A 26,202-nucleotide genomic window follows, 5' to 3' on the forward strand; every position below is an offset into this window, starting at 1 on the left:
TTCGACAGTTTACCCTGCGCATACTTCTATCCGCCAGTAGACAGTACTTCTAGCTTCATAATGGAGCAAGACACAAATATTTTTGAATATTTTACAATTGTATCTCGATAAATAGTATTTCTATTAGGAAAAAATTCTTAATGAAATCTAGCATGATTACAACACATGATGATACTTCATCACTAGGAGAGCTGTATGGGCAATAAAGAACAGTTTCAGCTAGTAAACAAAAGATACACTCTGGAGAGACAAGGAGTTTAGAATTGCAACAATCAATAACACAACTCGAAATTTCTATGTATTTTCGTAAAGTCAGGTAGCGCAGGGAGAAGTTTGCGTTTAATAGTAGTCTAGATCAAACTAAATAGCATGGCGACAATGGAGTCACTTCGCATGAGTTGGCGTAGCTTGTCTAAGATGCACGATCTTTACAGGTAATAGAATAAGATACATATTAGACTACCATGCGGACGAGTAATACAAGCGACCAATTTTGTAAACTTTTGTGATGCTTAGAGTTCTACAGTAACGAATATCTATCGCAAATCGGAAACCGTCAAAGTATAGCGTATACCAAGGAATAGGATGTCTTGAGATAAACACGAGGTACTACTTTACTGGTGCAAGGTATACTACGACGAAATGGAAAACTTGAACAGTTTCGAAACGACATACTCGTCCCAGAAATATAAGCAGTTAGCAAACGTGTATCATCAATTAGATTAAACCAACTGGATACACTTTGCTGTCGACGTTTACTGTTTCAGTCTAAGTGAATGTATACTGGATGGAAATCTTAAAGGTCTAGACAAGTCGTATTTTATAGCTTGCTATTTGAGAGAGCAAAGTGTAGAAATGTCTACTGCGTATGAGAAAGCGGCATATGATGGTGAAGTCAGTATTCGTAAGAAGTACTCTATTAGAAGGTATGCGACGGATGAGTACCCCTGGCAAATGGAGATCCAAACGGAAGAAGCTTATCGTCCTTTAGGTGCGAGGTTACACGCACTTGACACATGCCCTGATCTGAGAAGAATCTTCTAGAGTAGCATCACTGCGAGGTTGATTAGTTACTATAGAGGTCAGCTAAGAAAGCAAGTCCAAGCAGTAAGCTAAGAAGTCCGAGAGTACACAAAGAAGCGACAGACAATATATCTTTCCTCATATGGACCTTAGTCCTCTCAGTAAGAATAAAGAACTGTATGTATTTCATAAATGTTACCTTACTTCAATCTAGTCATATTGACTTGCTAGGGGATGTATTGTTAGGATCTTCAGAAGTCCACTAGAATTTATCAGACTCACGAACTAGACAGAAAATGTCATTAGGTAAGAAGCACAACCTCTAACTGTTCCCGTAGGAGAATCAAGAATCTTCATATCCTAATCTTACCGAATAAGAATGAAGAAGTGACTTCCTCAAAGAAGAGCGAATCCTCCTGGACTCCACCTCCTCCTAAGATCGAGGATTCCTCCTACAGTGGTTCAGGATGACGAAGGTAAGAAGAAAGAGCCATAGACGAAAGGTCTAACCCTAAGACACCTCCTCTCCTCTTATATTACCTAGAGAGAAGTCCTCCTCAGAAAGAAAGGAGCTGTGCCTCCTATCAATCTACGGAAGTAACTCCTCCTCCAAGAAATCCTCCTATAACCTTCTTTGCCTTCACCTTCCTACATCTACCACACGGAGAAGACTCCCTCAAGCTGGATCTTCCTCCCTAGAAAGAACCTTGGTCCTCCATAATTTCCTCCCCAGAACGTCCATCCTCCTCAAAGGCTAAAAGCTACCTCCTCCTCCATCCTCAATCCTCTGATAAGTTATGACACCTCCTCCTCCTGAAATCATCTACCTAGACAGTCTTCTCCACCTTCTCCTCCTAAATCCTCCAATACCTCCTTCACCTCCTAGACCTTCCTACACCTCCTCCTCAACTCCTAGCCCTCCTTCCTACACAAGTCATACAAACAACCTCCTACCTCCTCAGACTCCTTCATCTTCTCCTAAAGAACCTATCCTCTCTCCAGATCCTGTCCTCCTCCTCCATCCTCGATCTGCTCCGTATCCTCCTGACTAATTCCTCCTCTATCCTCCACTTCCTAAAATTCCCTTCCAGAAGACAGCCTACTCCTCACTCCTCCTCCTCCTCCTCACCTTAAGTTAAGTGCCTCTCCTCATCCTCCTCCCTCCAGTCTCCTCACCTCCTCCTCTTCTATGGCCTCCTCCTCCTACTTCCTTCTCCTCCTCCTCGCCCCACCTCCTCCTATCTTGATCTCCTCCTCCTCCTCTCCTCTCACCTTGCCTCCTGTCTCCTCAACTCTCATATCCTCCGTCCTCCTACATCCTCCTCCGATGACTCATAGCTCCTCTTATCTCAGCTCCTCCTCCTCCTTCTGTACTTCCTTCTTGAGAATCACCTAGACTCTGTCTCCTACCTCCTATCCTCCTCTAGCTCCCCAAACTGAAAAAAAGCCTCCTCCTCCTCTTCGATCTCCTCCACCTCCTCCTCCTTCCTTCTCCACTCCTCCATTGTCCTACTTACCTCCTCCTCCTCTCCTCTTACCAGAAGCACCTCCTCCTAGACTAAAGAATTCTCCTCCTTCCTCCTTCCATCCTTCTCAACTCCTCATTCCTAGCCTTGTCCTCTCCTCCAATAATCTCCTCCATCATTCTCCCTCTCCTACTTCTCCTCTCCCTCCGTAGTGCCCATCCCCTTTTCTGGAGGAAGAGTTGAAGTTGTATAAACACCCCCATCCCATGGATTAAATTATGATGTTTTACAAGATGTGATGCCTCTGACATCAGCATTGTATCCCATATCACATGAACTTGTGAGTCTTTTACACAACAATTTGATAATGCTTCTCAAAGACATATAAATGTTTCTACAACAGATTAATCTATCGTGAGTACAGAGAAGATTTGGCTGACTTTTTTCGTCCACAACTTATTTTGATTTTGGTTCATTAATAAGTGCCCTATAATTGAAATTATTTAAGCGTCCTGGGCGCTTATAATGGTACATGTTGTTGAAGTTTGAAACAAATCTATTCTACAGGGCTTACACTAGCCCGAGACATATGTACTCGTGCCCTGACACCAGACTTAGACATTATGACAGATACATTGTAGATGTCTGGTGTAGGGCCAGAATATCTTAGGCTAAGCTTACACATGATATACTTTATTGGCATTATTGTAGCTTGATACTGGGAAAATGATATATTTGAAGGAAAGTACAAGTTTTACAATCAACTTTCGCAATATAATATATTAAGCCTATTGATATACATATACAATGTATATCAGAGAGACTACATGATGTACATGTAGCCTGTAGCCAGGCTACTAGCCCGAGATACTCTGGCTCTGACACCAGACTTAGACATTATGACAGATTTTTTAGATGTCTGGTTTAGGGCCAGAGCGCAGTAATACTCGAAACCCTGGAATAAGCCGACACCTTTTGGTATCGGGCCAGGTACTCTCCGATTCAGACTGACCACCGAAAAGCACCACTAATCTTAGTCCATACAACAAACGAATATCATATCTACTCAAATATAGCAATCTGTAGAGATTAAAGATGATTTGCATACTACGAGAAAATGGCGTCGACGACGAGGGAAATTTAAAGTTGCGGAAAAGAAACCACTGTGTTGACACAATAGAATGTGCATGCGTGATGAAATGGATGGCTATAAGTAGATACATTATTTATTTGTTGAAAAGACCAAGGTAAGTGGCGATTCTGGGTGTTAATATTTTGTAAGTAGTCTGAATCGGAGAGTACCTGGCCCGATACCAAACGGTGTTGGCTTATTCCAGGTTTTCGAGTACTACTGCGCTCTGGCCCTAAACCAGACATCTATCTGTCATAATGTCTTAGTCTGGTGTCAGGGCCATAGTATCTCGGGCTACCAGGCTACAAGCCTGATTATTCCATATACCTGTAATCTGAACTGTTGTTTATGTTCTTTCAAATTCTTATTGCTATATTGTTATGTACATGTAGAGGAAATTATCACTAGACTATATATAAAAACAAACATCAACTTTTCACAATAACACATCGTATGCTAACTTATGCTGCAACGATAAAGGATCTAGGACACCGCGCACCTACCTTTGTCAATAATATGTAGTGATATCAGTAGTTCAGTGGCACAGACACATTCTACGATGTGAGCTTTGTACAAATTAACTCTTTCCTCTATTTGTTCCTCGTTAGACTTCCCCGCTGACGCCATTTTGTAGCTTTCACTTCTGATAGTTTCAGGGAAATCCAAAGTACAGCTGGAAACTGTTCACTGGTCTATCGCCCTGACGTCATTTTCTCTATAAAGTCAGGTATTTTTGTTTTCGTTTACACAAAAAAATGTTTTGTTAGCAGTTTCTTAAGAAAATAGCTAAAATATGTATATTTGTTGGATAACAAACTAAGATACATTATTATACAATAATATACAATAAAATTTATCTTATTTTCTACTTTCATTTTGTGGTCGGAGTTCTAAGTATGATATTCGGAACACCTCGTATTTTTAGATCGCTTTTGAGATGCTCGCTCAAGGTATTCCGAATGTCTACTGCGGATATCGAAACCGAAAGTAGTCTGACAGTTTACGTCATTCGATTCCAGAAACTGTCTTAAGTGATGTAACGGTATTGTGGTGTTGTGAGAGTAAACACTGGGTGTATTTACGATCATCATCGGCAATGGAGAACGACACAAGCGATGATACTCGTCTGGAAGAGAGGTTAGACGTGTATCACGATTTACTGACAGATCGTGTCATAGCCACGGATCTACTACCTCTGCTAACCGATGTCATACCGGGTAAGCTAGCTATATAGGTCTACTGTACATGTATAGAATCAAATTGTCAGACATTTTGGCAAAAGATGGGGATTAGTACTCTCTATATAAGGAATATTATCAATAAATGATTACCCTCTGCAATGTAATATATACTCTAGGAGTCATTCACTATAATTATCTCTCCAACAACTAGAGGTAAACACAACCATGTAATTTGTAAATATGTCATATCCAACCAATGTCATCTTCATCATCATCATCATCATCATCATCATCATCATCATCATCATCATCATCCTCTCCTCATCATCTCCTCCTCCTCTTCCTCCTCTCCTCCTCCTCCTCCTCCTCCTCTCTTCCTCCTCCTCCTCCTCCTCCTCTCCTCCTCCTCCTCCTCCTCCTCCTCTCCTCCTCCCTCCTCCTCCTCCTCCTCTCCCTCCTCCTCCTCCTCCTCCTCCTCCTCCTCCTCCTCTCCTCCTCCTCCTCCTCCTCCTCCTCCTCCTCCTCCTCCTCCTCCTCCTCCTCCTCCTCCTCCTCCTCCTCCTCCTCCTCCTCCTCCTCCTCCTCCTCCTCCTCCTCCTCCTCCTCCTCCTCCTCCTCCTCCTCCTCCTCCTCCTCCTCCTCCTCCTCCTCCTCCTCCTTCTTCTTCTCTCCTCCTCCTCCTCCTCCTCCTCCTCCTCCTCCTCCTCCTCCTCCTCCTCCTCCTCCCTCCTCCTCCTCCTCCTCCTCCTCCTCCTCCTCCTCCTCCTCCTCCTCCTCCTCCTCCTCCTCTCCTCCTCCTCCTCCTCCTCCTCCTCCTCCTCTTCTCCTCCTCCTCCTCCTCCTCCTCCTCCTCCTCCTCCTCCTCCTCCTCCTCCTCTCCTCCTCCTCCTCCTCCTCCTCCTCCTCCTCCTCCTCCTCCTCCTCCTCCTCTCCTCCTCCTCCTCCTCCTCCTCCTCCTCCTCCTCCTCCTCCTCCCCTCCTCCTCCTCCTCCTCCTCCTCCTCCTCCTCCTCCTCCTCCTCCTCCTCCTCCTCCTCCTCTCTCCTCCTCCTCCTCCTCCTCCTCCTCCTCCTCCTCCTCCTCCTCCTCCTCCTCCTCCTCCTCCTCCTCCTCCTCCTCCTCCTCCTCCTCCTCCTCCTCCTCCTCCTCCTCCTCCTCCTCCTCCTTCTTCTTCTTCTTCTTCTTCTTCTTCTTCTATGCCGATTACGTCAATCAGGATGGAATAGTTAAGGCTTCATACACGTGTAAGAGTAGGACTTCATATACATACATGTATGCATGTGTATATATCATAGCATGCCTTGTGTGTGACAGCATATGGGATAGATACATTTTGTAGATTTGTCCTTTGATGTTCATCAAAAGAATCGAATAACGGTATGGTGAAGTTGGTAATCTTCAAGGGAATTTAAGTCCCTGTTGACCTGTGAGTGGCCATGCAGTTTATAAATGTACATGTGCATGTATCTCCTTAAATTCTTTGAAATTCAATTTTATCACAGGATCAAGTTTGATTTTCTGTCATAATAAATACCATGATTTTATAAAACTTGTCCTTACAATGTATATACTAAAATACAAATATTGATATTCAACAACAGTCAAACCTGTCTATAACGACCGCAGAAGGGGAGACAGAAAAAAGGCCAATATAGACAGTTTATATTTATCTGTATAGATATATGTTGAGACTTTCATGCAAACCAGCGAGCCAATAAGAATATCTGAATTAAATTAATGCAAAACAGACCTGCTCTTGGATATGTGATATGAACAGGTTAGCCAGAAATTTATAGTATACAATATACATGTATGTTATCCGGATTATCTGTTATACCAGAAGATGTTGGAGTGAAGAGCGGCATGGACCATCTATGTTCATAAATTTGAATATGAAGATAATGTTATTGTTGCTATTGTTATATAAACTTACGTTAACAAGGTATTCGTCAGCAGTGAATAATTTCCGAAATATAGAGATACCATTTAAACTTGTATGTGCCGTAACTGGGCGAAAAATTTGGCATGCTATTGATTTTTCTTCATTAATCTATTGGTTTGGCATGTTACTTTTTCTTCATTAATCTATCGGTTTGATGAATCAAGATGTGCAAATCATTCAAATGACATCAGATGCATTATAAACGTTAGCTACAACACAGAAATTATGTACTGTAACATTGTTGTTTTTTATGCCTTATGTATATTTAGATGTAAACTTTCCTGCAGAAATCACTTTACAATTACTAATTATATTGTAAAAATATGAAATGAAATTGTAGACTACAATTTGGCTTCATGGTCTGACCTAAGATACTCATTTCGCTTTACTATAGTTGTATATATAATGATTTTTGGCAGTTCTGCTAAAATCATTTTTTGCTCTGATTTGTATTTGTAAAATTAAAACCAATGGATTAAAAGTACTGTAATTTTCAAAATATTAGTAACTTTTGGAGATGAATAACATATTAAAAGCTTATCTTGATTCACGAGTATGAAAACTACGGCACATATAACTTCAACGGTATATTTAATGTTCTAAATATCATCTCATGTTAAATATAATCAATAATTTACCTAGTGAATTGATTAGTTATGATTTTTAATTATCGGAATACTGTTCACTTCCACGAATCCATCAATAAAATTATCATTCAATCTTTAATGTTTAAATCTCTTGTTAATTAAACGTAAATAAAGTCAAGACATATACTGATAACATTTATTATAAACAGTACAAATGTTTCTTCTTGGCCATCCTCAGGTACAATGGAAACTAAAATATTATGAATGTAATAACACCTTTTACCACTTGGTTATTTTGACAGACTGACTTAGAGCTTTTTGTTTGTTTGTTTGATTAATTAACGTCCTAGTAACAGCTATGGTCATGTAAGGACGGCCTCCAGTGTATGTGGTGCGAGGTGCGTGTTTTGGGAGTCTGCGGTATATTCATGTTGTGTCTTCTTGTATAGTGGAACTGTAGTTTTTATAGTGCTATATCACTGAAGCATGCCGTCGAAGACACCATGCAACACACTCCACCCGGTCACATTATACTGACAACGGGCGAACCAGTCATCCCACTCCCTGTTTGCTGAGCGCTAAGCAGGAGCAGAAACTACCACTATTGTAGACTTTGGTGTGTCTCGACCAGGGGACAGAACCCAGAGCGTTCCTCACAGGGACGAACGCTCTCAACTCAAGGCCAAAAGTGAGGCGGTGCCAAAGGAGGCATTAGGAAAGAAGAGAAAAGATAAGATCCTAAATTTAGTCGCCTTTTACGATCAGCAGGTAAAATTCTAACGCCCTACCAGCAGGGCCATGCTCTACTTACATCAGAAACATATATTGCCATGTTTTAAAAGATTCACTTCAAAGTAGTTAGCCAAGGGGAAATGGCTATAAACATGAGTTTCCTCTGCCTGTCATCAAAGACAAAGAAGGGTTTCCAATCTCTATGTATATTTGTTTCTGCTTGCATGCATAGATAGGAAATGGTATGTGTGGCTAATAAGGCAAAGCTTCACGTGCACAGTTTAGTGTACTTTATACCAGTCCAGCACGTGCGTGTATTTTCTTTCTCTGCTGAAAAATACATACAAATGCCCCTCCCCCCTAGAACCACCACCATGCACACACGAAAAATATTAACATTGATGTTATTAAAGTTTTCAAGAAAACTTCATTTTTTGCTATTTTGCTACGGAAAAGTTAGCGGACCTTTAATATACAGACGTAATCCATCGACATAATCGTCGATGTTGACGGAGTCGAGGAACGATTGAATTTACTTCCTCCTGAGTGAATAATCTCTGATCATTCAGTTTAGATATTAATATGAACGTTTCAGATTCAGAAGCTCAGAAAATTGGGAAATTGACTCGCCAAGAAAGCTGCAAGTCCGGCACAGAATACTTACTGAAGATTATAGTAGAGAGAACCGAAGTTCCTGGGCGCTGGCGGATGTTACTGAATGCACTGCAACACCACGGTAAGTTTATAAATTATATAGAATGTATTTTTAGAAACATTGTATTTTAAACCAGATTATTTTTGAATTTTGCGTTTTTGTGAAACTTAATTCGCGTAAATAAATCGCCGTCACTAAATTTCCGAAAAATAAAATTATGAAATATCATTATTGTGTATGACTAAGTTAAGTTGATTGTACGTGACTTTTAGCATTTGCTCTATTTTATCTTTTACACTCCGTAAAGTGTACATGGTCATCGCTTTTAATGTTTGATTATTTACTCTGGATCTATCTTTTATGCATTTGTACCTCTTTGTTCTCGAAAATGTTCACCTCGCGAAAGAGGTTTAATCAGTAAATACACTTTTAATGTACTATAACTAATGAATGAATGCAGAATGCTGTTATGTATGTATTTTAAAGTTATATGTGCCGTAACTTGGCGAAAATTTTGACATGCTATTTTTTCATCGTTAATCTATTAAAAACCATAAGGTTTGATGAATAAATCTGTAAAAATCATTCAAGTGGCTTCAGATGACTTATAAACGTTAGTTATAACACAGACATTTTGTACTGTAAAATTGTTGTTTTTTATGCCTTAAATATGTTTAGATGGAAACATACCCACAGAAATCACTTTACAATTACTAATAACATTGTAAAAATGTGTAATGAAATTATAGACCACAATTTGGCTTCATGGTCTGACCGTATGTACTCATTTCACTTCACTATTGATGTAAATAAATGATTTTTGGCAGTACTGTTGGTAATTTTTGGTGATGAATAACATATTAAAAGCTCATCTTGATTCGTGAGTATGAAAAATTCGGCACATATAACTTTAAAATATAAACTGGAGAGGACTTAAAAAGGCGTAGCCTGATGTCCGATCCTTTCGATGTATATTATGTCAATAAAATATTGTTGAAATTGAAAAGAGGTATGGCCATATCGACCCTTTCGACCTAAAAGCGACAATTTTTTTTTAAAATCCAAAAACAGAGGTATCCAAATATGACGTTTCTGAATACAAATGCTTTACATGTATCGATCTTTTTTGCAAAAAGAGTAGTCTGTTGTAAATAACCAGTCAAATGACCATACAATTGCATCATCGTACAGTTAGCGAGTTTTGGTAGGGATTTTCCCAATGTAAAACCTACATTTAACATCACTATCATTTTATTCTGTGTAGTAAAATACAATTTCAATCCTATTCCTAGAAGGGGTTATCCGATGCGCTTGTACCTCAAAATGAGAAAAAATATTATAATTTAGTATCAGCTAGACTGTGTATGAAATCAAATCAAAACATCTGTAAGAATAAGTCCTTCGTACCCCATGCGGTTCAGTCTTTGCACTAGCTGTAATCGTAAGGTTCGACTCACCATCACGGCTCTATTTTTGTTTTGACAATAGAAATTTCTTCTGATTATCATGTAAGTAGAAATTTTTTAATTGTTAATTAAGATATGTGATATCAGATAAATCAACAAAAAAGATGAAACATTTTGTTGGAAAATAAATGTCCTGAGGTGAACGATACACAACCCCGGTAGGAAAAGGGAGATAACTTGTATAAAATGTATAAATGCACTTATTTTCACACAGAATGAGACATCATATTACATGCTATGATGCTGTATTTGGCTCAGTTATCAGCGACAAATGTAGTTCTATTTCTGACCAGGAGATCTAGAATATGTCACGTGACATTTCACCTTAAGCATATTTTAAGCTTGGACAAGAGCTGTGCGTGGCCGAGGTCGTGACAGGCGGAAAGTGATGGTACCTCGAGCTCTTTATGAATTTATGTATTACAGCCTGTCGTATTAAGTTCAAAGGATAAATCAAATGATTCGCGAAAATAATGCCCCAGGGTGAATACATTTCAAACAGCCCTTTGCGAAATTTTACTCCCTCGAAATTTAAGGTTGCTATCAAAAACAGGAACAAACGAATACGTATTTTTCTTCTGTTTCAAAAGCTATTTACTTAACAACATAACCACCATTGAAAAAATGATATTTTTTATGCTTCAATATAAAAGTATTAAAAACAATTGTTTACGTTTCAAAAAAAGATCCATTGCACTATGCCCTATATAGAAAAAAGTACTTTTTTCGCCTTCATCAAAAGCAAAATAAACTTTATATTATTTTTTTGTGTTAATTAGACATACACATGAGTAAACACCAATCATTGTTGAAATGATGAGTATAATTAATGCCCTGGCAGCGTAGGATCATCTCAAGAACTACATATGTTTGTTAATCGTAATTATATTATTTCTAGGTTATTCAGACCTAGCACTAATCCTTGAGGACGAAATGGAGATAGAAGATATAGATCGCAACAAAAGGATAATAGATATATTCTCTGGGGAACTGAGGCAAGGTCTCCAGCCGCTAGAAATCCTGCCTTCATTGGTATCGAATGGTGTTTTGGGACGAGAGGACAGCGAGAACATCACTAAAGAGTATTACAATCATGGGGCTATTACTGCGTCAGCCATGTTACTCACTCGCATACACCGCAAGAAATCTGATTGGTATAACATGTTTCTACACTCTCTGGTCGAAAGTAGATCTAAACATTTAGCCGAGAAGATTGATCCAGACTTCATGAAAAGTAAGGCAAAACTTAATTTGTTTGATTGTCTTCTATCATTTTCTCCAATTCTTAAAAAATAATCACGGATTGATCCCATGTTTGATTCCACGTTTAAAGTCGTTCAAAATTACATATTTTACATCCATTTGTATGTTTCTTGTTTGTTTTGTTTCTACCGCAATCGCTAATGCCTTCTAAGTTTCTACCCGTATCTTTGTAAACTTATTTCTTCATTTGGTATTCCGCATGGATTGAATAATAGATAATGAGTTTTGTATTAATACGGCTTTATCAAGCATCATTATTAAAAGATATATAACACTTTCTCAAAATTCAAACCAAAACAAACTATAACATTGTTAACTGAAGACAATGACTGTAAGTAACTTCACAAAGGTATTTAATCACAGTTCATATGATCCCAAATACTGGAGAACCCATTCTAATCATGTTGATTTATGTTTTGCAGAATTAAAACAAATTAGAAAATTTGTATTAGGATGTTTACTAATTTTTTTAAGTGAGGTTAGGGGAAATAAACAATTATAATTTTAGAATGAATGTTTTGTAATGCGTCTGTGTAATCTATTCTAATTATGGCTAGTATTACTTAATTATAAAACTAAATAAGTTTTATATGAAATGTACCTTTGACAGTAACCACATTATTTACATTGTGATATATAAACGATACAGAATTGAGGATTGCTGAAGAAGAAAATGAGAGAAGGGAGAGATCAGAACTTCCTTCGTGTACAATGGAAAACTATGATTCAGGTACAATTCACTTATTCTCTATTCTTTATTGAATCAATTTTTCAAGAACAATCGTATTATCTTTTATCTGGACACAGTCAAACATATATAAAAAGACTACCCAAGGGACAAAGGAGAACACATAGACTCTCTATGGTCTTCATACACATGTCAAATGGTTTGACCATTTTCTCCCAAGAGAGTGGTCGCAAAGCCTGCATGTTTTTAATTATTGATGGTGCATTTCAAATTTACAATTTTCTTTCTTTGTTCAAGTGGGTTCGATATTTTAGGAATTGTTCACATTATGAAATTATGTAATGAAGGTCATCATTAATAGATAAGTTACACTAGACGTATGGGTTCATATCTCAGTCATAATGCCTGATTTGTTTGATGTACAAAATGGCTTCGATCTACATTATTTCCAATTTTTACATTATCTAGAATTTGACGTACCGAGTGTATGGAAGATCGATTGATCATACAGAATTTATTAAGTATCCTACTTATGTAAATTATTCAAAACCCAAACAAAACACAAAATTGGTAATTGAGGGCACAGACTGCAAATAACTTCACAAAGGTATAAAAAATAAAGTTCATACGAAAAATAAAATATATTTGTTGAAAGCAAATATTGATCCCAAATGCTTCAGGACCCATTTCTAATCATGTTTTATGTTTTGCAAAATTGAAACTATTTAGAAAAAAAACTAGTTGCCATGTGAGTTCATACGCAGTCAAAATGAATATCAATACTTACATTTACATCCCTGTTCTGGTTTTAGACAGAATGAAGGTGGTATCTAAGGTAAAATAGATTGCATATACGCTATTGCATACACAATCAGTCTTCACAAAACTGAAGATGAGAACGATGTAAATATGTGAAGGAAGTCTTTTATCCGTAAATGATCTTAACTTTAAATAGGACGTAAAGTCTTATCAACCCACCATGACATTTTTGGTATTTGAATATTGTTAAGAATCTATGTACAAAACATATCCTATTCAATGTTTTTATTCATAAAGATACACATGTTGTTCTGTATAAAATAGCAATGTTGTGTGATGTTATTTTATTTCCTTCAGATTTTGGAGAAGCATTAACTGGTTTAAAACATTTGAATATGAGTCCAAATACACCCCAGAAGCTCAGTACTACGGATACATCAAAAGAAAAGATAGAAGAAAGCTTGGGACAAAATGCGTCGGATAAACATGAAACAGCAACGCAGATCAAACAAATTCTATCTCCGTCTGGGCAACCGAAAGATCACCAGTTCGAAGCATCATCAGCGTCGCGCCAGCCCACCGAACATGACGAGCTATGCGACGAGTCTCCGATCCACAATTGTCAGCAAGGTACATACGAACTAGCTTTCGAGCCTAAGGGAACTCTGGTCTCAAACACCAGTTTTTCTGTTGAAGTAAAAAAAGTTTAAAATTATACTTGCATCTTCGTAGAGGTTAAGAGTTCTTGAAGAAGAAATACTTGTACCATAAAGTCTAGCGAATGTGAAGTCTGTCCAGACTGTTCGTTCGACTTTCCTTTCAAAACGTAATTTGTCTACTTCAGAGTCTGTACAGTCTATGGTAATATATGACCGGGAAGAAGACTATGATTCTGAAAAACCTCTTGTGGTTAATCAGGATCGGGAAGAATTGGAGGAACCTGAAGATGTTTCTGTTTTATATGAACGAGAAGAACCTGCAGTGCTTGAACTGTACCGGTATGTACATGTATAAAAGTATGAGCCAACTTATTCCGTATTTACATATTACAGTGTTATCTGCACTTGCGGGTAGATATTGTTTGTGACGTCATGTGTTTGCAAGCGTAACGTCATACATTTCGGGGCAAACTACGTGAATTTGCGTTAACAAAATAATGACATAACAATCGATACCTACCCGCAAGGGAGCTAACTCTGTAATATGCAAAGACTGAATATTTGCGTTCGATTCATTTTCACGTATATTCGGGTGATTCGAAATCCTCCAAAATTAATACCAATGGCACAAAAATGTTTCAAGCACAGATGTACTAGAATAAAATGACGCTAAAGCTCGAATATAAAATCTCCTGAAAACAGAGTTGAATTACAGTATGAACCGTGATTCCTTTGCCTTTCTGTCGTAAGTAAACCAATATCAGCGACACTATAATCTACAACTACAGTTTATTTTGGTGCTGTAGAATTAATCCAGATATATTCTTATAAAATAATAATATCATTGTACATGACATCAAACTACAGTCGCACACAGAGCCTTTTGTCACGACAAATTCCAGGGTTGTAGAGATCGTAGCCCCTGGAAATCTCGGATCATTTAATGTCGATTTCTTAATATTTCATAGATACCAGGAGGAGCTTGCACGGCCCGGAATAGATGGACTCAATTCGATTGTTGTGGCTCCTACGAACAGTGGCAAGACACATGTTGCTATTAGAATTATGCAGGTAAAGCGCATAATATGTTTCCTTTGAAAAATGCCTTTATATGATCTTTAAACATCTTCTGATGTAGAAAAAAAGCATTTTAACCAAATATATACTAAAAAACCTATGAATCAATCGACTATAAAAATTCTTGCAGACTTATGGATAAATCCAATTTATATCTTGGTTTGTCAACAAGGGTGATAAAAATATCCCCTCCCTTTATTTTTTTACTGTGAAAGAAGAAATATTCATCAGTTACAAGTAAGTTGCCCCCATTGATCATAAAAGGCTTCTTGGCGGTATTATCTTTTCTATTTTTTCTGAATGACTTTCATCTTCCTGACATCTCTATTGGCACAAACTCACATTTGACCTTACATTTTTAACTCAGCACCACTTGACAGGAGGTCGTCCAGTTAAAATGATATTTCTGGTGCCCACCTCAGCCTTAGCAACACAGCAACGAGATAGGTGCTACGACCTGTTGAGATGTCGTGTGAAGGTGATTACAGGAGAATCGCCAAACAGCGATAAATATGTTGATCTGTCTACCCACGTTAAGAAGTGAGTATATTGCTGAGAGATGCTGATGTCACATACATATGTGTAAAAATGGTGTGTTGCATCCTCGGTACTCCAGGGGTTACTATCATTGAAGTAATATTCATCCCTGGACTATGTCATATCAAAACTGAAGGAAGTTCAGAAGAGGAAAAAAACTGACCAATCACAGGCCTTCAGACTTCCTTTTAAGATATACAGATAGCTACGCTCAATTTCAAAACCATACAATATACTGTTATTCGATTTTTGTGATGTTCATCAAAGGATCAAATTACTCGACACATCCATTGTCGAACACACAGCCTTCAGCTTTGCTGTGGCATATCCCAGGGATGGATACAATGTGTAACGACAGTGATAGTAACACATGCAGTATTGAGGATAGGTATGACCTAATGTGTTTGATCAGGTTTATGCAAAATGTGTTTTCAATGATATTGAGATATATTGTTTATGATACATATAAAACTTGATGGTTTTCTGTAGTGCTCTTTGATGCCTCTGTGTGAGTGTGTGTTGTTAATGCTGTTTAATGTTTATCCCGATTCTAAGGATGTAAAACCTTCCCGGGTCTTCCACTTCCCTCTTTGAATAACTCTTTCAAAGTCATTATCTCATTGCTGCTGTTGTGATATTAAATTGTTTTATTATAATTCATACAATGTGTTGGTATTTTAATGTTCTTTTTCTGTGATTATACTGATTGGTGTGTTAAAGTTCATTTTACGGCGTTATTTTTCAGTAATGACATTATAGTTGCTACGCCTCAGATTTTGGTGAACTATATACTGGATGAAGACGTATCCATGTCAGATTTTTCCCTCATTGTTTTCGATGAATGCCACAGGACGTATGAATATACTCCATACAACAGTGTGATGCGCCTATACTTAGACTTGAAGTTGACGAATGAAGCGACCCGTCTCCCACAGGTAACGACCATATTGTTGTGTGTAATCACAATGGACGCTGTATTTAAAACAGGCTTAATCGCTTAATATCTGATTGCAGATTACTAGTAGTATCGGCAAAATTAATTACTAGACACATGTTGCTTTTTTAAAGAAATTTTTCATATTTCGTTAATATTCAAAGTCCCTGTCATCTTTTGTCCACCACCTTGTGTCGTACGTCCGTCACCACTATACTGATATTGACTTCCTTTCCAGAACTACTGAGCCAAACTTACTGACATTTTGCAGAAACATTCCATTACCGAAGACCAATTCAAAATTCGAATAATGTAATCTCCAAATGTTTTAAAAGGTTGCAGTTAGAGTCTTTTGTTAGGACCAGCTGTTTGTTTCTCTTCACATTTTTTAGGCCAATCTACCACCTACCGATTTTATGTAGGATTTCTTAGCAAATATTGGTCCTGGCAGACGTGTAAGGGTCATAAAGAGTCAAAACAGGTGACCGTAAAGGTTTTCAGACCCACTATAAAAATTTGTTTCAGATCTTAGGAATGACTGCGTCACTGGGTTCCGGAAGTGCTAAATGTCAGACGGAAGCAGATGACTGGGTCAGACACTTAGTTGCCAATTTGGACGCTGAAAAGTTGGTAACAGTTAAGGAAAACAAAGCGGAATTGGAGACCAAAATAAACAACACAGACACAGGTATGATACGTCAATATACTTACTGTGAAACCAATTTATTTTCGCAGCGACTCAATTCTGTCTTTTTAGAAATAGAATGGCACATTTCTAGAGTCAACTACCACTAACATACGTTTTTTCAAAGACACATAAAATTAAAACCTACCGTAAAATTAGCATTTATTATCATATATGTTAATATACGTTTATTCAGCTTTCACATCAAGACCTGTTATATTTACAGAAATCATTCTGACGGAGGATCGACATAATCCTGTGTTTGGTAACCTTGTCAACAATATGATGGCTGTCATCGAAGGACGTATCTTTCGAGCAGACGGTAAGAATAAGTATCGATGTAAGACATCTCTCAAAGAATCTGGAAACATGATATTTAATTGTTTTGTGTCATAATTCAGGATGATTGTTTGAACAATTAAACCAGAGAAGTGAAGTGCTTTATTTACTTCAATCTACAGCAACGAATATGAATAGCTGCTTTGAAATTTGAAGGCGGTGTAATTCATATCAAGTAATATAACTACTATGTATGCTTTACCAAATCGGTGACATATATAATTAATTTTTATTTGTTTTCATACTTAATCCGACTTTCTGATTGGCAGATTCTTTTTCTTCATATACAATGTACTATGAAGAAAAAAATCCGAGAATGGCGCGAACCCTACGTTATCATGACGTCACAATAGAGACGTCGACGTTGCGTATTAAATCAATGGAATCGTACGTTTAAACGTATTTTGCGTTATCAAGTAGCCTGAAAAATTAATTATAAGCATTGATGTAACTATTTTCTAACTTCATCGGAACTTCATCGGATTTTGAAAGAAATTTTGTTTGCAAACTTTTGTGAGAATATACGCGGATTCACACAGTTTGCAAACAAAATTCTTTCATACCCCGATGAAGTTAAAAAAGAGTGACATCAATACTTTAATGAATATAATATAATATCAATTGTTGTAAAGTCTTAATTGAATGTAATTGACTATTTCAAGTGGAAAAGAATATACATGTAACACACTTTATCTAAATCTTGGCTTCGCAATACGAGGATTGCAAGTGTTGACAGCCAAGATCTTACAAGAGGGTCGAGATATCTCTGTCCACCTGACAGACTCGTCTTATGCTTCTGTGATACATTTATAAAAAACGAAAACATGTCAGTGCTTGAAAAGTTAGTGAAGTCGTTAGACGTCAGAATCGATGACGTCGTTGACCATGAAATACATGTATTGATGACGTCACGTTACTCAGATCATTGGTGAACGCATTAATGTTGCATTTTCCCTATCCCAGTAAACAAAAGAGATATATATTCCCTAGTATTGGAGAATGACACCTTTTATACCGCCTTTTTACTTTGATCATTTAGACTATGACCTTTTGTTTTAAGGTCAGTTACGTCGACCTCCACTAGAACGTGATAGTGTACGGTACACACAATGGTGTAGTGTGTTGAGGAAGGAGATTAACACCACTCAAAACGATGACGACCTTCATAGGAGCCTCAAGATCTATACTGACTATCTGGAGGTATTTGTGTAATTTGTGAACTCAAATCATAGTTAAGTGCGGGAGATATTTTGAAATCAAATTTTTATTACAATTTGCTATTACAGCTACTTTCGGTTGATCATCCTTTTGAAATCTAACCATAAGGTGTGTATTACTTCAGCGATTTAATTCCGCGTTTTCATGTCTAACGCCTTTGTCACGGTGATTTACTTTTGAAAATAATCATTTAGTTTCTAGTTTATTTTGAGAAAAAAATCGCTGCGATTGATTTTCGTGGTGTCTACTCGCACCCAAAAATAGGTTTACAAAAAATAGGTTTACAGTATTTATGTTTTGTCTAATGAGAAGTTTTTTTTCGTGTTAATTATTTATTACATCATACACGTACACGATGTACATGCTATTAACTTGAACAACACTTTTTAACGGTTAAAACATTTCGCGATTTCCATTTCAGAAATACCGTAAACATACTTATTAAAGCGCTGCTAAATTTAAGTGTAAATGCAAGCAAATACTAATTATGGTTTATTAGCGCGGATATGAATAAGCCCAATTCAATTCGGTTGTTCATTAATGCAAATACGTGTACTTCAAAGACAGCTCAAAAACGCTATAAGAAAACTAACGTTAACGCCAAAATAAATACTTTAACAATAGTTCAAAATTGAACTATCTTTTGCGATTTAAAAATTGAAATGGTATATATTTCGATTAGTGTTACTATTTGCGGAGACAAACATTCTCGAATTACTTTGAAACTGATAAGTGTAAGTCGTACGGGAATGCAGTTTACAGTATGTATTGACGTGTATCGATTGGTTTAACACTATTCCTTTTGGCACTCCAGGGTGAAAGAAGAAAAGGGTTAAATCCCAAAAAGAGTCTAGGAAACAGTCAATTGCATTCATTCTTTATTGCCCTCTTCTGTCTATATATCAGAATTATTATAATGTGAAAAGATTTTATTTCCATTTTCTATCCTCCAAATATTGTAATCCATCAGAAATTCCTTGTTTTTTTTCTTTCTACTACTTCCGAAGTGTCCATAAGCACTTCCTTTTGTATGGATCTGGTTTTGTAAAATTCATTTTAGCTGGTGTAGGGTAAAATTTCTTTCTTGCCGCAAAATCTGACACACCAAATAAATAATAGATAATTATTATGTATTTTTCAGGTTTACCATCGTGCTCTCATCATATACACCGACGCTCGTACTGTTGATGCACTGCGCTATCTAGAAGATGAAACAGATGAAATGTTCTTTGAAGCGACAGCTGTTGCAGCAGACCACGAAATGCATGATCTTTTCCTGGGTAAAAATTCTTAGAAAATGTTAAATACTGCCATTTTGTTAACAGTATTTTGATAAGTACTTCCAATCTATCAACAGTATTTAAATATATTTCTTGATATATTTTATATAGGTGAATGCCCAAAACATTTACTTTTTTCGCGAAATTTGACGTAATAGTATCTAAAACAGTCAGGTCATCTGTTGATTCAACTATGGTTAGAGGAAATTTACAATATTGTAATAAAATGTTTCTTTGCATAATCAGGCACCATGATCATAAAACAATCTTAAGTCTAAAACATTCGTAAATTTAGACTTAGCCAATCTCTTGTGACGTTACAAAACGTTACGTCATTTTTGATTGGCTGAGCAAAAACGTAAGTCAAAGACTGTTTCATGATCCTGGGGCATGGCTTCAGAGAATAATCATAGTATAATAACAATTTTATCGTTGTGAAACCACACTTTACTTCAGAGAATCGACAACTGATGGGAACGAATAATAGTCAGGACAATCCCAAGCTTCACCACGTCCAGAACCAACTTACCACCCAGTTCCGTAACGACCCTGATTCTCGAGCCATTGTTTACGTGAAGACCATAGACCTGGCCACCTGTCTTGAGATGTGGATGAATGAGAGTGACGAACTTAAGCACCTGAACGCCGTACGCTTCGTAGGAGCACACGCTAAAGTGGGGTGTGGTGGTAAGGATGTTTTCTTCATTTATCATCTTATCTGGTATCTTATCTTGATTTTAGAGTTATAACATAAATTTTCTATTATATACCGTAAATTGGGATATTTTGGCATCGGGAAATTTTGGCGTTTTTATAAAGATAACCCTTCGAAATATTGGCTTTCAATTGAAGTGATTAATAATCACACATTATATATACATGTACTATGTCATGTACATATTTCCACAAAAAGAAAGACACGCATGTGTAACGGTGATGTTACGGTTGACAGAACACACATGTGCATTTACCTCAAATGATGATATGTTTAAGTAACGTGAGAAATTTACCTGCGAGTATGTGTTCACATAAGTAATAATTAGTGTGTTGATGTGCAAAGTTAATGAAGTTAAATTTTGGTGTATTTAATTCTGGCGCTTTCATACCAAACGCCAAAAAGCCATAATATGACCACCACCAAAATATCTCAATGTACGGTTATTCAATTTTGCTTGTAACGAGCATTTCCATTGGCTTCAGAATTTACTTTATCAGCCCATAAAAGAAACAATGGCACTGTTTCTAACTTCGCTTCAGATTGGCTGAGAGAACGATGTAATGATTTCATAGAAAAAAGAGTCCAACAATGAATTTTGAATTGTGGAAAAAAATCTTTAACAAATTCACATTTTTGCTATTAAGTTATATATTTGTTTGTTTAATGATGACAGAATGTCTTTTGAGAGTTTCTTTTTTTCTTTGTGTTTACTTGATACTTCCGGACTTTTGCAGCCTTCTACCGACCTTCTACCGTTTGAAGCATTTGAAGCGTTTGAAGTGTTGTCGAAATGCTATTCTTACCACGCTATGACACTCATTTGAAATTGAAAGCTAATCTGTGTTTTAGACTTCGGTTTGCCACAGTTCAAAAAGGTTTGCGTTTTCTGTTCGAATTATTGAATTCATATTTGTTTGTTCATTTTGTGGTTTTCATTTGACAACAGGTATAACCAAAATAGAACAGGACACCATCTTGAAAGCATTCAGAAACGGCGACCATAAGGTGGTAATCGGTACGTCCGTCTTGGAGGAAGGATTGGATATCCCCAGATGTAATCTCGTCATCTTATACGATCACGTGACCAACGAGATTCAGAGAGTTCAAACAAGAGGTACGCACTCCATTTAAAAATATGATTTAGAAACTCTATTATCCCTCTGGAATATACAATTCTTCACGTTATGTTAAAGTGGCCCTGCAGGTTGAATGTTGGATTTGTGCCTACTGCCCCTATTATTTCATGATCATAAAATGCAACTAACTTTATTATCTTTTCTTTTCTCATTTTCCTAACTGACTGACTTTCTTATTCCTTACTCTAGACTTGCCTCACCTCACTTTTGTACTCATTGTATATTTGTTCAAGATATATCTAGGCCTTATTGATGTTGAAAGTATTCGAAATAAACGATTAAATTGATATAGCGCCTGATTGGCTTTATGAAGAGATAAAATGGGAGTCTCTGGCTGTCTTGTCGAAGGTCAAATGTGTACCTCGTTATGCCAACCGACACCATACATCGGATATACATATCCGTGTTACTATATATAACATGTAATATTATAACGTTATTGGTTTTTTTTTTATTATTATTTACAAACATTCATAGAAATTTCGTGTTGGTTTTCGAATTCACGCATAATGTCTTCAGTTTTACACGCAGATTAAAAATGAATCATGTTTTCAGGACGTATAAGAAGAGATGACAGCCATTTCGTTCTCATAGCATCTGTAACCGGAAAAGCTGCCCAGAAAGAGCAGGTCAACGAGGAAAGAGAGGGCATGGCGACTAAAGCTGTTGAGAGGATTCAACAGGAAATGGAAAGGGACCCTCACGGTTTCCGCCAGAGACAACGCCTGGAGCAAGAGAAAGACAAACAAATGCGCGACACGGCTAAGGCAACTGAACGAGAGAAGCTGGCGAATAACCCAATCTACGAAGTGAAATGTAACCATTGTAGAAATCTGATATGTCTGTCATCGGACTTTCGCAAAATTAAAGTTCACCACACGATTGTTGCCAGTGGTCTAAGGAATACATTAAGTTCCGGTCCGCGCGGACGACCCGCGTTTGAGGACAGAGACATGGAACACGGCGTAGCAGAGCTTCTTTGTAAAAACTGTATGAATCCCATCGGATCTGTAAATAAGTCGATGTGTCTGTATTTCCCGATGCCTAAAATAGACCAAATCGTATTTTGCAGAGGAGATATCATAAAAGCATACAGGAAATGGAAGAAAGTTCAGGGTCTATTTGCTATTAAGCAATTATGTCCCTTAGAAGATATGAGGTTCATCATGAACCTCTCTATTGAAGATAAAGAATTCTATACAATCTAAATGTTGTCTGTGGACGCTTTGTGTCGCGCTATGTCTTAAGTTTGATTTTAAATGATATGGAATGGTTAAGATGAAAAAAATGTACATGTATAGAAATGTTTATATGAATACTGTATAGCCATTTTTCATGGGAATGATATTTTCTTGATTTCTCGTGACAGTGCAATTATCGCGGAAACTTAATCGTCGGACAATTAAAAAACGGTTGAATCATATAGATTGTATTCCTTTAAAGCCAGATAGAGAACATGTTTTTAGGTAAACCACGAAAATTTTGACTCGCGAAAACAACCAGTTACACGGTATATACAGACATATATGTGTATGGATGTATGTATATAGAGCCATTGACGTTTTTATTTTTTGCAAAACATGTTAAAACAAAAATTGTCGTTAAAACAAATCACTTGAGAAAACAAATGATAAATCAAATAATTATTCAATTTATTATAATGAATGAAATTTAAAGTTATTTAAAATTTAAAGTTGTAATGAAGAAGTGAAATTAAAGATATTGTCAAATAAATAAATAAATGATGGATAAAAGATATTTTACTTAATGTTATTTATAATTTATACTTGTAATGAAGAAGTGAAATTAAAAGCTATTATCAAATAAATAAATAAATAAATGATAGATTGAAGATATTTTACTTAATGTTATTTATGATTTATAGTTGTAATGAAGAAGTGAAATTAAAATTTATTGTCAAATAGATAAATAAATAAATGGTGGATTAAAGATATTTTACTTAATGTTATTTATGATTTATACTTGTAATGAATTAAGTGAAATTAAAAGTTAATGTCAAATATATTTTATTTAATGTTGATAATGTACAGTACTGTTGTAATGAAGAAGTGAAATGAAAAGTTATTGTCAAATTCTGCCATTTTTCCTTGAGATATGTATTGAGAACATATCTGGTTTGCTGTGAAACTCTATCACAAGGAATTATGAATATTTCTTAAGATATGTTTTTCATATTTTCGGTAAATATCCACTGTAAGACTGTATATCCGATGTTGACTATTTTGTTATGTTCTGCTGACATTATTCATTGTCACATTTTGTTTTTGTTTTGCTGTGATTAACAATTGACTTTATTTTATTTTTGCCACGTAAAGCCATCGTTATACTTTATAAAGTTACTGGAAATATCAATTATGTCATTTGTCGTTAATACCCATTGTCAGATTCTCTAGACAACGCACATTGTACCGCAAAATCGTTTCAAATTGTTATGTTTCATATTTTGCTGAATTCAATTTTTTGTTAACGTTTCACATTTAAAAGGATGATGTATTAAACAGATAACAAATACATGTATGTACATAATTTTGCACCCTTCAATCCAGTCTATATAAGACTTCACTAGCATACCCATTCTGATCACATAGAGTTACCTCCCCTCCATTAACGAAGGGACGCAACTCTGATAGACCAATAGTATCAACAAATCTGTCAAACGATAGTCGTAATCGTTTGAAAAATTAGACTCGCTATGTATCGTTTTAAGATACTCATGATTTAGGTCCGTGGTCCTACCAAACTCCAACCCCGAGGCCACTCGACCGAATTCAAAACTGTTTACAAATGATCAATCCATACATATGAATCGCAAAACAAAACTTAGAACATTTTAAAATTGCTATCTGATTATCAAAAAGTGTCATTTAATGTTCCAATAAATATCTAGGATCTGGAATGGTAAATGGGCATTAGTGGTTGGAGCGCTCCCTACGGACAATTCACCCACTTCCATCTCGGGGCAAGTCGACAGAGCTCATATCAATATAAATACAAATGGCAGTATGAATCTCAAGCTTTAAAACCTATTATAATTGCACTAGAGGATTTAAAAAAGGTATATGAAATTAAATGTAAATAAAATATACATGTTGTTAAGTATGCTACGATTTTTTTAACTTACAATCTGATGATGATGGGGTATTCAATTCGCCTTTCGTCTGTCCGTCCGTCCGTCCGTCCGTTAATAGTTCTCAATTTTCATAAAATATCCCCTTTGGACCCTAGTTGTGCTTTTTTGGATTAATCGGCAATCAACATGGACTACAGGTTTCTTCAAAGGCTGAAGGATTTTTTTAATCTGAAATTGTGATGTTAATAATAGATATCAGGATTTCTTAAAATTTAACAATCAAAGATTATTTACATAATTATGAAGATTTTTATAGGAAAAAGGAGGATTTTTTTTGTTTTCAATTGAAATATATAAAATGTTCAATGTGAAGCGTCAATATTTCTCTGTAATATCTTGTTTAGACCATTATATATATGATAATAAGTCTACATACTCCATTTTGGGATAATCAATATTTCAAACCAGGCGCCATTTCGACAACTTAAGTTTGTTTCTGCTATTTCTCAGAAAATTCCTTTTGGTATTTATTTCTCATTATTGCGTATATAGATTCCCCTGGCTTTGTCCTTATTTATTAACGCTCGATTTTGTGATAGAAAAGCAGAAATTCAGATATATATCCATCTTGAATTTTTGGCAAAAGTCTTCATTAGTATTTATATCATATTTCTTTAGAAATTACTGCAACATGTTCAGTATATTGTCTATTGTTTTGTTTTTTATTTTACCTGAAAATGTGTAATAAGATTTTATGTATTTTTAAATCTTTCTAAGATTAGTGTGAATGGTCGCAAATCGATATGTTATATAATTATATGATTAAACATGGGACCAAGGAAATTATATACAAAATATATTGTCGAATTTTCGAAACGCTCTGTCCCTTTATCAACACACGTATGAAACAAACATGGTCACGTGATATTGAATTAATAATAGAAAATACAGGAAGACAAAGGAAACGAATATTATAATAAAGTTGAACGCAATAAACCCTTCGGCAAGCGGAGGACGAATGCGGAATCTATTGGTGTTTAACCATAAACACCTCACATACAGGCAGATCGCTTCGAAAATTTGATGATGTTTTGTCCATATTGTTTGAATTGCTTCTTTGTTCAATATTAACAAGATATTGATAAGTGTATTAATTTATCGCCATGTACTATTAAAACTTAATATCGCCATAACGATTTAATGGCCCGATTTATAGATATATTTTGCTGTGATTATTTATTTACAAATTAATATATTCTCATAAATCTATTGCCAAATGTAGATAAATATTGTTGTTGATATATATACATTGTATTTCAAGATTTTGAATACAGCTTTTCGTGTTTTTCTTTTTGATGTTTTGTTTTACTATTAAAGGCCCACTTCCTTTCTAAAAGTCTATAAAAAATGTCAGCTTCCGCTCTTATTTAGCGCGCAGCATAACGGGAGTGGGACGACTGGTTTGCCCGTTGTCAGTATAATGTGAACGGGTGGGGTGTGTTGCTTGATGTCTTCGGCGACATGCTGCAGTGATATATCAGTATAAAATGGGCAAGAGTTCTACTGTGCAAGAACACATAAAATGAATATACCACAGTCTCCCAAAACACGCACCTCGCACTACACACCACATAC

At 36.3% G+C, this 26,202-nt stretch overlaps 2 protein-coding genes across 2 annotated transcripts in view; one reads left to right on the forward strand and one right to left on the reverse strand.

Moving 5' to 3' along the window:
* Positions 1-4,375, reverse strand: part of LOC138335493 (ATP-dependent RNA helicase DHX58-like) — a 35,146-nt gene extending 30,771 nt beyond the window's left edge. The window contains exon 1 of the mRNA XM_069284606.1: positions 4,125-4,375. Coding sequence (XP_069140707.1) covers positions 4,125-4,248 — 124 coding nt within the window. The 5' untranslated portion in view covers positions 4,249-4,375. The remainder of the gene's footprint in view (positions 1-4,124) is intronic.
* On the forward strand, positions 4,330-25,912 carry LOC138335495 (antiviral innate immune response receptor RIG-I-like). Its single transcript, XM_069284607.1, has 17 exons — positions 4,330-4,348; positions 4,641-4,838; positions 8,658-8,798; positions 11,082-11,417; positions 12,096-12,176; positions 13,251-13,523; positions 13,738-13,891; positions 14,521-14,623; positions 14,997-15,169; positions 15,912-16,101; positions 16,626-16,788; positions 17,012-17,107; positions 18,185-18,324; positions 19,484-19,622; positions 20,079-20,309; positions 21,287-21,454; positions 22,032-25,912. Exons 2-17 carry the CDS (start codon positions 4,718-4,720, stop codon positions 22,682-22,684), a joined length of 3,162 nt encoding a protein of 1,053 aa, XP_069140708.1. The 5' UTR covers positions 4,330-4,348; positions 4,641-4,717; the 3' UTR covers positions 22,685-25,912.
* Positions 25,913-26,202: the final 290 nt, after the last annotated feature.

This window comes from Argopecten irradians, chromosome 11 (genome assembly GCF_041381155.1).
Source record: "Argopecten irradians isolate NY chromosome 11, Ai_NY, whole genome shotgun sequence".
Lineage (NCBI taxonomy): Eukaryota > Metazoa > Mollusca > Bivalvia > Pectinida > Pectinidae > Argopecten > Argopecten irradians.

Excerpts from the sequence above, each read along its gene's own strand:
- LOC138335495 (XM_069284607.1), top strand. The coding sequence starts at position 4,718 with ATGGAGAACGACACAAGCGATGATACTCGTCTGGAAGAGAGGTTAGAC. Across the intron at positions 11,418-12,095 it reads TGATCCAGACTTCATGAAAA|AATTGAGGATTGCTGAAGAA; the intron begins GTAAGGCAAAAC and ends TAAACGATACAG. Across the intron at positions 18,325-19,483 it reads TCTATACTGACTATCTGGAG|GTTTACCATCGTGCTCTCAT; the intron begins GTATTTGTGTAA and ends TGTATTTTTCAG.